Source organism: Chrysemys picta, chromosome 4 (assembly GCF_011386835.1).
Source record: "Chrysemys picta bellii isolate R12L10 chromosome 4, ASM1138683v2, whole genome shotgun sequence".
Classification (NCBI taxonomy): Eukaryota; Metazoa; Chordata; order Testudines; family Emydidae; genus Chrysemys; species Chrysemys picta.
In genome coordinates, this window is record NC_088794.1 from 57914493 (window position 1) to 57927003 (window position 12511).

Here is a 12511-nt window from a genome sequence, read left to right on the forward strand (position 1 = left end):
ACTGAGAGCAAGACATTGTGTGTGTACAATGCTAGACACTGTACACACACATAATAAGAGACAGGCCCTGCTCTGGAGAGTTTATAGTTTATAGATAAGCCAGACAAAATTTGAGTGGGGAAACTGAGGCACAGAGTGAGGACAAGTCTGACTTTTTTTAAAGGTAGGCACCAAAATACCTTTAAAATCTGCCCCCAAGTAACTTGCCCGATGTCACACAGTGAGTCAGCGACAGAGCTCGGGTTAGAACCCAGATCTCTTGTTGCCCAATCTAGTGGCCTGTTTGCTAGACTTCCCTCAGGGGTTATTCACCATCTTATTTTTGGATTTTAGCAGCCCCAGAATAAACTTGGGCTGTTCATTTTGCCAGCCGTTGTCCAGGCTTATGAGAAATACAGCAGGCTGTGAGCCCAGGCTCCTGTCTGATTTCCTCCCAGTTGTTGGGTAATGAATTGTAAGTCGGGTCTAATGCATTGCTGATTGCTCTGATTAAATCTTTCTGTGGACTCACTAGCATGGAGGCTGCTACAAATCCCTGATTTTTCTAGTGATGGATATTCCATGAGCCAATGACCTTACTTCATGGCCCCTTTTTAAAGGGACCTGCTCATTATACAGGAAGAGCAAGAGCCGTGCACAGGAACTGACATGGAGGTTTGTTATGTGATCCAGGGGAGGGAGGTCCTGATTTTTTAATGTGCCCGCCCAGAGGGGTTGCTGCCTGACCCAGTTATACTGGCAGGGGAGCTGGATAGCACAGGGAGAAAGAACCAGCGGCTGGATGCTGAACCAGACAAAATCCATCTGGAAATGACACACACATTTTTAACGGTGGGGGTGATTAACCATTGGAACAATCTCCCCCGGGTGGAATCTCCATCTCCTGATAGCTTCAGACCGAGCTTGGATGTCTTTCTGGAAGAGATGCTTTAGCCAAACACAAGTACTGGGCTCAATACAGGGCTCACTGGGGGGAAATGACCTGTGCCGTACAAGAGGTCAGACTAGATCCGGGATTCTCAAACTGGGGGTCGTGAGGTTATTGCGTGGGAGTCGCGAGCTGTCAGCCTCCACCCTCAAACCAGCATTTGCAAGTGTTTAATATAAAAATGTGTGTTTTTAATGTATAAGGGGGGGTCGCATTCAGAGGCTTGCTGTGTGAAAGGGGTCACCAATGCAAATGTTTGAGAATCACTGGACTAGACCATCAAATGAGCCCTTCTGGCATAAGCCCTGTGGAAAGGCCCCAAGGCTGGGAAGAGGAGAAAGCGAGTGGGACAGGGGAGACTAAAGGGAAAGGTCACCGGGAAGAGCAGTGCAGAGAATGCAAAGCCTGAAGGGGATGCAGAAATGTGCTCTAGAGTGATCTGTCAGCGGATCAGGAGTGGGCGTCTGGGCAAATGGACCCGGGAGAAAACTGCAGATGCAGGAGGTAGCCCCGTCCCCCCCCACACACACTTTTTCAGTGGAAGAAAAGGAGAAAAGGCAGAATAAACAGAAAGGAGGAGAGGAAAAAGTGGTTATTGTTACCGATAAAGCTCCATGGAGTTGACATGCACAGATCTGTAAGGAAACAAAAGGCTTTGTTTCTCTCTCTCTCTCTCTCTCTCTCTCTCTCTCACCCCATGTAAATCAGGAGTAATTCTATTGGGCCTCATTCTCTTCTCATTCTTGACTTTCTTATCCTTACTTAGTTCTTGACTTACTTGTGCCTCTTTATTCCATGTGGAGCAGAGGGCCTTCACCGCGCCTTCCAGCTTGACGATCTCTTGCCGCGGTCTTAGCTTCTTCCCATGCCGTCGGGGCGACTTTCAGTTCTGCTCCTGTTGTGTTTCCCAGTTGTTCTTGGTCTACCTTGTTGCCTCTTGCCCAGGAATTCCAGCCCAGCACCTGTCTTGTTATGTGGTGTGGGTCGTTCCTTCATGTGTATTCTAGCCACCTCTGTTTTCATTTAATTTCCTGGCCTATCAGTTTCTGCTTTGTCCTCCTCCAAAGTTCTTCATTTGTGATTTTTTTTTTCTGCTCACCTGAGGTTGAGGATTTGTCTGAGGCAGCTGTTTATAAAAACCCAGAGTTTAGCTGGTAAGATCTTAGTAAGTCTCCATGTTTCAGCACCATATAGCAAGACAGACTTAACAAGGGTGTTAACTATTCAAAGTTTAGTTTGGAGGGCAAGATTTCCATTTCTCCAGGTTGGCTTTTGCTATGCTGGCTTTAATGTCTTCGTCTGTTCCTCCTGATCTGCTTATAATGCTGTCAAGATATGTGAAGTGCCGACATCTTCTATGTCAGTGCCAGAAAATGTTATTGGTATTTCTTGTTGTGTATTGTCTCTCCACGGTTTTCGTTTTCTCTTCTCATTCACCCCGGTGTCAGTCAAGAGTAACTCCATTGGGCCTGATTCCCCTCTAACGCCTGTGATGTAAATCAGGAGAGACTCCATTGAGTTCAGTGGAGCTATTCTGGTGTAAAACTGGTGAAAGTGGGGGGTCTAGCACCAGCTGCTTCAGGGGAACATGCGAGGCCCCCTGCAATATTAGAAAGAATATGGGCTCTTTGGAAAGTGTTTTTTTTTTTTTCAAGAAAATTGCTCGCTTGCTTCCTTTTAAGAAGGAAACCAAAAGAGAGGCTGAGAAAAAGGAAATAAAAGAAAAGGTAAAGAAGAAAGTCTTAAATATTCCCAGACACCAACACAGGACAGATCTAACACTCATGAAGCCAAACGGAGAAAATCACTGACTTCAGTGGGAGCAGGTTGGGGCCCGCAGTCTTTGAGCCAGTGTCATTTATGTTATGTATGCACATTCCCACAAGTGAGTGTCTCTGTCTGGCAGACAGCCCATACCTCTGCCACTATGGAGAGGGTGGGATGTGAAGGCCAGTGCTTCCTGCTGGTGGGATTAGCGTCAAATTTCTGTTTGTCCTCGGGCATGTTAACTGGGAGGTGGTTTTGCAAATGCACATCACCACTCAGCACCCTAATTTCAAGCCTAGTAGAAGAGTAGCAAAATCCGGTGGATTTGTGTGGTTTGCAGCTCTCTGTCTGGTCGGTAGCTGGGCTGGAATGTCAAAGCCCAGGATCAGTGTCAACTCTGCACAGCCCAGCATCAACCAATCCTGATGTGAAGGGTTTCTGGGTCGTGTTCTGTGACAGGACAACTGGCAGAGCCCTGCTAGTTGTCAGGTTCTGGGAGCCCTGGATCAGTAGAACAAGCTCATCCAAGATCCTGAAGCGTTTAAGGACAGGTCACTGGATCGGAGCACAGATTTATTCCCATGACATCAGCTCGGAGTCTGGCTGCCAGCTCCTGACTGAGGATCCTCTTCATGGAGTTGCTAGCACAGTTGGAAGAGATGAGGTCTCATGAGCTCTGTTGGCTTCTCCTAGATGAGGATCTGGCCCACGACATGCACTGAAGCTCTTGGAAAACACCTGCTACATGAACATTGGTGGCAGGAGATGAGCTTGGACAGCTATTAAGGATTAGGTTCTTGCTCATGATCACGTTGAACAGGACTTTCCTACACAACTAATCCTATTTATTTCATTGGAGCAATTCACAGAGGAAGGGCCCAATCCGACCCCATTAAAATGAACGGGGGTTTTGCCACTGATTTCAGGATGGGCAGGACTGAACCCTAAGTTACTGCCCAACAGGCCAGATCCTCAGCTGGTGTAAATCGGTCTTGCTCCATTGACTTCAGTGGAGTTACACCAGTTTCCATCAGTTGAGGACCTGGCCCAGCATGAGTAAGGGTGGCAGTAGGGTGTGGTGTGTGGGTACCACAGGCAGTGTGTTCATGTGGCCAAGGCAGGGTTGGAGAGCGAGTCCACCCAGCACTCAGCCGGCCTTGGAAGCTCCCATCCCACGAGGCTGGGCCCAGCTCCCCACTCCAGGTGTTGTGAGATGGCAATAGGCTTGTATGGTGCTGCAACCCTGTGACCAGCTTGCAACAGCATCCACTCAAATTTGAGCCAGCTGCCCCGTCATCGTGATGGGTCACACCCGAATGGCACTGCAGCCCCGTGCACCAGGTCAAATCACCCGGAGCGGGGAGCCAGGCCCAGTCCTGCAGGACAGGAGCTGCTGCTGCTGGGTGAGTGTAGGGTAGGCTCATTCTCCAGCCCATCACCAAGTACCCATCGCCACCTCTAGCTGCAAAACCTAGCTCTGCTCCTGGCTAGGGCCCGGGAGTGGGACTCAAGCCCTGGTGCTATTCCGGGCTCGGTCGCTGACCTGCTGGGGGACCTTGGACACGTCACTTCCACTCTCTCTGACTCTTGTCCGCCTTGTCTATTTGGACTGTGAGCTTCTGGGGGCGGGGCCCGTCTCTCCCTTTGTGTACGTGCAGCACCTAGCTCCATGGGCTCTGATCCTGGCCAGGGTGTCTAGATGCTGTCATCATGAAAATCCTCCATGTATGACCGGTATGGGATCAGGTCCCTGTGCAATCCAGAATATGCTGAATACAGGTTAGTTCAGAAGACGGAGTTCCCTGTAATAGTACAATTCCACTGGACAGTCACGACTGCCCTGGAAATACACTGGTGAAAACTGCTTTGAAAAATCTTTCCCCCTCATCATTTTAATTAAGAAACACTTTCAAACGACGCCAATGCCGTAGATCTTTGAAACGTTATGGGCCAGATTCCCAGCTGATGTAGGTCGCTGGAGCAGCATCCAAGTCAATGAGTCTGTGTTAAGCAACAGAGGGTCCTGTGGCACCTTTGAGACTAACAGAAGTACTGGGAGCATAAGCTTTCGTGGGTAAGAACCTCACTTCTTCAGATGCAAGATGCATCTGAAGAAGTGAGGTTCTTACCCACGAAAGCTTATGCTCCCAGTACTTCTGTTAGTCTCAAAGGTGCCACAGGACCCTCTGTTGCTTTTTACAGATTCAGACTAACACGGCTACCCCTCTGATACTTGAGTCTGTGTTGATTTGCAGTAGTTGAGGATGTGATCCTATGATCAGCAGCTTTGCAATGCAAAGGGGAAGGCACAATCGATGGCTCTGTACACCGTGCCGATGATCTGTAGACATTATCTGCTGTAAAACTGCCTTGGAAGAATTAGCTACAGGCTTCCTGACTATTTCAATTGCTCTGATAACGTCAGCAGAGAGAGAGAACTCTGGCTGTTGTCGCTGTCAAACGAACACAGCTGATGCCTGTTCTTGTCTTGAACAATATTTTCAGTGCCCATCCTCGGCTCTAACCCAAGCAGGATGTGGAAGGTGCTGGCCAGGAAGCAGCCATGGGAACGGGGGACGCTGGAGGAGAGCAGGGATCATGCCACCCTTGGATATGCCCGTCAGGCCTCGCAGGAGGCAGTCGGTGGCTGCAGACTGAATATCGTGGAATCAGATGGAGCAGGAGTCTGTGGGGAGATAAATGGAGGAAGGGGTGGGTCATATCTCAGTGCAACCGAGAGTAGGTGCAGGTCCCCACTAGCACTGAAGGCCCTAGCCGTCCCATCTGGACCAGATGAAGGTCCCCGATGCCGTGAGATGCCTGAAGCCTCTGGCTAGCCCATCTGGCCTCTGGCTATCACACCAGTTCAGAGGCCACCAGCAGTCCCATCTAAATCAGGTGAAGCCCCTCCCCAAGCTAGGTGATCCGCCTCCCCATCCCCCGAGTGAAGTGTGCATCTCCCATCACAGCAAAGCCAAACAGACTATTTGCTTTCATTGCCCATTGGCATGTCTATTTTGCAGGTCCCATTGATGAACAGGAGCTGAGGGGCTGATCTCCAAAGCTAGAGGCCGCCCCCCTTTCATCCCATCCCGACGCGTGGGGCTGCAGAGCCAGCGAACCCCCAATGCCTAAGAACAGCAAAGTGACGCAGCGAGAGCACAGCAGCGAGCATGTCACCGAATCGGTGGCCGACCTGCTGGCCCACGAGGAGCCCGTGGACTACAAGCGCAGCGTCTTGAACGTGACGGGCGAGGCCTGGGACAAGCAGAAGGATGTGGAGGAAGATCTAGACTCTGAGAAGCGGCCAGCGTGGAACAGCAAACTGCAGTACATCCTGGCCCAGATCGGGTACTCGGTGGGGCTGGGGAACGTCTGGCGGTTTCCATACTTGTGTCAAAAAAACGGCGGAGGTAAGAGACCACGGGCGTGGGTGCAGCCAGCTCAGTACAACACGACGCCACTGGGATAGAGAGGGGGGCAATTCCTGCACGCATCCAGCTCCTGCTGAAATCTGTAGCAGGTGGGAATGCATAGCCAAGGGCAGGATTAACCCACATGCACTATCTGGATGCTTGGAATGCATATGGGGTATGTCTACACTGTGAGAAAAGACCCCTGGCACGGCTGTGGTTGGCCCGGGTCAGCCAACTCAGAGGGGCTCAGGCTTGTAGGGGTGTAAAATTGGAGTGTAGACGTTCAGGCTCGGGCTGGAGCCTGTGCTCTCCGATCCCGTGATAGGGGAAGGTCTCAGAGTCTGAACCCTTCACTGCAATTTTACAGCCCGGGCCCTGCGAGCCTGAATCAGCTGACCTGGGCTCTCAGACTCGGTGCTGCGGGGTTTTTTATTGCAGTGCAGACTTAGCTCAGTTGATCTCCTCCCCTAGCCTACTAGGGGAGTTGAAGGCTGTACCACTATTTGTCTATTTTTGGGGGGAGAGGGGGGAGACACTTCAGATTCAGTAAGTCAGAAACTTTTAGTGAATTTGTGTCCGTTTTACTGACTTGTTCATTTGAAAAAAAAATCCAGAAACCGAAAAATGTTTTGATTTTTTTTGTTTTTTTTTCAGGTTGGAACAATTTTTTTCTTTCAAAATTTTCTTTAATTTTATTATAAAAAGCATTAAAGTGAAACTAAACCTTTTGTTTGACCTGCAATGACATTTTTTGACTGTTCTATTTGCTAAAAAGTTAGAAAATATTTGTTTTCAGGTTGACATGAAACTTTTTTTCTCCAAAATTGCCAGAGAACCAAAAAATCAATTATACGCTCATCTCTACACTCCATATTACAGGAAAGCAAATTGCATTAGATTTTTGAACCAGGTCAACCTATGGGGTCAGCTCCTCAAATGGTGTAAACCAGCCTAGATAGATCCATTGAAATCAACACCAAGTAAATATCTATCTATCCCCATTAGAGAGTATCAGCATTTATTCACAGTTATGAGCACATTATTGTGCCATATTTCTTTGCAGGAGTAGAACAAGGCCTCACTGCAGTGACGTCCGACATCACAATGTAGGTGGACACTGGCATTTTAATGGTGACTTCTGTACAAGGAAACAGACACCTGAATTTTGTTTTTATGCAATTGGGAGAATTGATTTTCTTCTCAGGCTGGTTTGACACCAACACCATTGCATTTACTTTAGTGGAGTTACTCCTGATTTACACCAGCACACAAAAAAATCAGAGGAGCCTGTGACAATGCTTGATTAGCTAATGTTTCTAAAGTGCTTTGAGATCCTCAGTTGATAATTGCTACAATTTTACATATTGACAGGCAAAATATATCCATGATTTAGATAGGCCTCTCCTCACCCTCTCCAGCCCAACCCAACCCCCTCCACCCAGCCCCTGTCCTAATCATGCAGACCAGATTCTGCTCTCAGATAACCCCACATGATCCCCACTAATGTCAAAGGGCGGGATCAAGCCCGCTGGGTTAGCCCTTCGTTTGCTGCAGCGCCGAGCACCCACAGCACCTAACAAAGTCAGTACAGTAGAACCTCAGAGTTATGAACACCTTGGGACTGGAGCTTGTTCCTAACTCTGAACAAAACCTTCTGGTTGTTCATTCAAAAGTTTACAGCTGAACGTTGACTTAATACAACTTTGGAACTTTACTGTGCAGAGGAAAAATGCTGCTTTCCCTTGATTTTTTTAGTAGTTTATGTTTAACACAGAACTGGTATTGCATTGGCTTTTAATCTGGTCTCTGCTGCTGCCTGATTTTGTATTTCCGGTTCCAAATGAGGTGTGTGGTTGACGGGTCCTTTTGTAACTCTGGTGTTCGCAACTCTGAGGCTCTACTGTAAAAGGTTGCACAGCACCTTGGAAGATCAGGCATTCGGTGTCTCTGTGCTGCAGTGATAACCTTTCAGAGTGTGGAAGGAAGCTGCAGCAGAATGGCGTTAACCCATCTCCAGAGCTCACATTCAGATGCTCCGTCAGAGCTAAATTCCCTGGTGTGGAATTCAGGCCGCAGGACCCAAACTCTGATTTCCATCACAGTTGCTCCCCTCCCCCCCCCGCAAGTCACCAAGCTGGGGAGCCTATTCTGACGCTTCCCCTCCTCCCTGTTGTCCTTATTCCCAGCACTGCATAATTCAGCATCTCCTCAGCGGCGAAGGCTGCAGTAATCTCAATAATTAAAATGTCTCTAGTGTCATGTCGGTGATGAGTCATCCTTCTAGCTGAACCTGTACAGTGAGCACTTCACACTCCGGGTCTGCTCACGCACCCCTCACCTTTCGATCCCAAATTGGATGGAGCGCACCTCAGGCCAGCTCCAGTGTGCCAGCACTTCCCCATCACCTGATTCCCCTTGTGATCTCACATACATAGCGAACAGTGACCTAGTTTGGGTCAAAAAGAGAATACTCTGATAGACCTGCATGGCTTGCACTGCATTGCATATGCACTGATCTGTGTGCATAGGCTGCATTGCCTCCGCATTGATATGCATGCAAGGGTTGCATTGTGTACCCACTGATATGCATGCATTGCATCTGCAGTGATGTGCATTGGTTGCATTGAGTGGGTTTGTACTGGTAACAAGGAGGAGGTTGAATGCAATTATTGGGCCAGATTCTCCATTCTCATTGATTCCAATGGGGCTATGCTGATCTATACCTGCTGAGGATCTGGCCCTGTGACTTCCATGGAGGACCTCTCGATTTACACCACTGTAAGGGAGATGAGAACCAGGCTCAGAGTGTGAGCCGTGACTGGTGGGCGGGCAAGATTCCTGATTGTATTCCAAAAACTGCCATTTCCTGGCTACATCATCTAAAGCAAGTCACGTAACCACTTTGTGCCTCAGTTTCCCCATTGGCACAATGGATATAATAACATTGACCCATCTCAAAGCAGTTGGGGGCGCGTCCCTAATGAATTAATGTTTCCCTAAATTTACACCAGCTGAATATCTGGCCCACGGCCCATTCACATTCCCCATCCTCACCTTGTCTCATCCTGTCCCCACCTACATCTTTGCCGTCACTTCTCCTTACTCCCATATCCACTGTCTGTGGTCCTGTCATTCATCTCAATTTTCAAATCCCTGCTCTGCCGTGGACTTCCTGCGTGGCCTTGGGTCAGTCACTTAGTGTCTCCCTGTGCCTCCGCTCCCCATCTGCACAACGGGGTAGTAGCCTCACAAGAGTGTCGTGAGGCTCAATCCGTGAACGATGATGGGGGCCAGGCAAATGCCTAAGATAGGTCAGTTTGGCTAAGCCCCAGTCCTGTGTGTGCTGAGCTGTACGCAGCGCAAGCAGTTCTGTTTCAGTGCAGAAAGTTAAGCACGTGTCTTTGCAGGAATGGGGCCTTTGATTATAAGCTCTTCAGAGGGGGGAACCTGCCCTGTTCAGCCTCCGTAATGCACCATCTTCATTTTCAGGGTTCTAGATAAGTGGTTCTGATGGTGATTCTGAATAAGAATAGTCAGTTAATACCATGGTGACTCTCTGAGCCCTGAGGTAGACGGCTGTTCTGGGGCTCCAGGAGCTGTGTTTTTGCCCAAGTGAAACTTGGAACCAGCTGCCTCCCAGCAACAGTTCCATAGCCACAACAACCCATTTTGGCAGGGCCAAAGACTTTTTGTGCAGTCGGCCTGTATGCTGGGTTGTTCCCTGTATAGCGGTGCGGTCGAGGGATACTGCACCTGTCTTCTGCCTAGGCTGGAAACTACTCTTGATGCAGGCGGTGAGTGCCAGCCCTTGATCACAGGTCCTGCGATTTGGTGTGAACCTGGCTTGCTCTACACTCAGGGGACCACCAGTTCTCGGCAGGCCTAGCCTTTCCAGTCATTTGTACGCACAGCTTAGCCAAGTGAGGGGGCAGTACCTTGTTACAAGTGGGTAGTCTCGCTCTGCTTTTGGCAAGGCTATTACTTTTACTCTACACCAGCTCTTGGGTATTTTATTCCCAAGATGGGAATAAAATACCCAAGAGCTGGTGTAGAGTAAAAAGCTAGACCTGAGCTAGAAAGATGGCTAGCCATGGCCTGCTAGCTTGTCCTAGATTCTTCAGGAATTTGGGGGAGAGATGAGCAAACACATAGGCTTTCCCCGTTTTCAGTGTTTTGATCGCCTCTCTATTTCATCTGGGGTGAAAGGTTGGAAATCTGCTTTGGTTTCAGGTATGCACTGTTTGTATTGTCACCATTTCTTCTTCACCTCTCCTTCAAGCTTCTTGTCCTTTATGGGTGGGTAGCAATGCGATTGGAAGACACTGGGGGATAGCCCCATGCTGGAAGTTCCTGAACTGCACCAAGTTTTCTGATTAATGCCCAGGCTTTGCGGCTGGATCTTAGCGCGTTTAGTTCTGTGGTAGCCTGATCCCATCTTGCTCTTCTAGAAATGTCTAAAAGGCTGGGTGGTGCTTTGGGTGGCCACTTTCTGCATGTTGCTTGAGGAGTTCTGCACACTCCTCATCTAGGCAGGGGGTGTAGATCTGGTGGCCTCTTGGAACTGACTTGGTGACAGCTCTGTAAATGGCTTTTGTGAACTGTGTGTCAGCTTCTTCGCTAGAGACGTTCCAAGCTATGTGGCGGGCCGTGAAACATGTAAAGGTGGGCCAGTTCCAGCGAGGCTCTGGTTATTCCAGCTGTGGCAAAGGTCAGACCGTGTCGACTAGGTGAGAAGTTGTTCAGTACACTGGCTTATGACTTGATGTGGATGATTGATTGTGCTGGTGCTTCAGGGGTGGGGAGGGGAGTAGTTTTGCTTCCATCTGGCAGAATGAACAGTACCTCATTAGTCTGGCCAGGATAAGGTGAAGGTCATGGAGTGAAGCCTGATCCAAAAGGTCAACTCCATTTTGATCTGACCCCCTGTATCCCCAGCTGGTGTGGTGACTATTCAAATCTCCAACATAAATGACAGGGCGTGGGAATTTATGAAGAATATTTGGGTAGGCCAGGATTCGTTAAGGGGCTGGTACGCATTTGCCTCTCTGAAATGACCAGTTCTCACAATGTCCCAGAGGTCTGAATTTGATGGGTGCGGTTCTGTGTCAGCAAGACCTGCTCCAACATAGGTAGCACAACCATGTTGGCTATGCAAAAAGTATGGCACAAGGTCATAACCTTTGACATTCAGGCGGCTGGCTGATTGGGAGTCGACATGTGGCTTCTCAAGGCAGATTTCTCCCATGTTCTGTTTGGAGGCTAGGGGCTGAAGAATGGAAGGTTTACGAGCTGAGAGACCTCCAACATTTAGCTGAAGGATTTTCAGGCATGGGCCAATGTCCAGAGTTTCCTAATCATGGTTAAGATCACTGAGATTGCTTGAGAATCTGAAAGCTTTGGCTTGCTAGTTGTAGCTTTGGTTTCCCCAGCCGAAGCAAGGTACTTACAGGGTATATGATGGGAATGCAGCTGCATTATATTCCAATAAAATCTTATTTATTATCATTATGTCCTTAAGTACCTGGCTGATTTGGGCCAGTGTGCAGGTTGGCTGCATGCCATTGGGTCCTGTTAGCCAGAGGATGATGTGAGAGCAATGGATGCAGAGAGCTGGTGTGTGGTGGGCGTGCTCCTTGGTACAATGAGAGGGTATGTGTTGGAAATGCTGTGATGTGTGGGGGCGGCAAACTGGATTTTATCCTGGTAACCATGTGTGCATATGTTGCAGAGAACAGTTTTGTATTGGTAACAGAGTGATATTGGCCCAGATCTTCAGAACTCTGTGTGCTTGAGTGAAAGCACACACAATGATGCAATGTGTTTGCCTGATTGGCATGTGCAATTGCCACGGTTCCGATCATGATCGGAGCATTGTCACATGCAAATTAGACATGTACACGTGTGCGTTTTGGTGCATGCAATTGCTCGTGCAGACTTCTGAGAAAGCAGAGTACTATACTCCTGGGTACATGGGGCAGGTTTGTACTAGGGGATGCTGTGATGGACTGTGTGTTGAGGTGGGCTTATCTTGAATGCAAGGGGCTCTAACAGGGTGATAAGTGAGCTGCTTTAGCTTTACTGTAGGATGAGGTTATGGCAGCAGCGGGCAGAGACTAGGTTTGCACTAGAAATAATAGATCCCATCTTCAGATGGTGTAAATCATAGAATAGAATCATAGAATATCAGGGTTGGAAGGGACCTCAGGAGGTCATCTAGTCCCACCCCCTGCTCAAAGCAGGACCAATCCCCAACTAAATAATCCCAGCCAGGGCTTTGTCAAGCCTGACCTTAAAAACCTCTAAGGAAGGAGATTCCACCACCTCCCTAGGGAACCCATTCCAGTGCTTCACCACCCTCCTAGTGAAAAAGTTTTTCCTAATATCCAACCTAGACCTCCCT

The 12511-nt window shown here is 48.8% G+C and overlaps 1 protein-coding gene across 4 annotated transcripts in view; it reads left to right on the forward strand.

The window, feature by feature from the left end:
• SLC6A17 (solute carrier family 6 member 17) overlaps positions 1-12511 on the forward strand; it is a 45002-nt gene that overhangs the window by 15502 nt on the left and 16989 nt on the right. For all 4 annotated transcript variants that reach the window (XM_065592347.1, XM_005311558.5, XM_065592348.1 and 1 more), the window contains exon 2: positions 5719-6108. In XM_065592347.1, the coding sequence (XP_065448419.1) occupies positions 5823-6108 (286 nt within the window). In that variant the 5' untranslated portion in view covers positions 5719-5822. The remainder of the gene's footprint in view (positions 1-5718; positions 6109-12511) is intronic.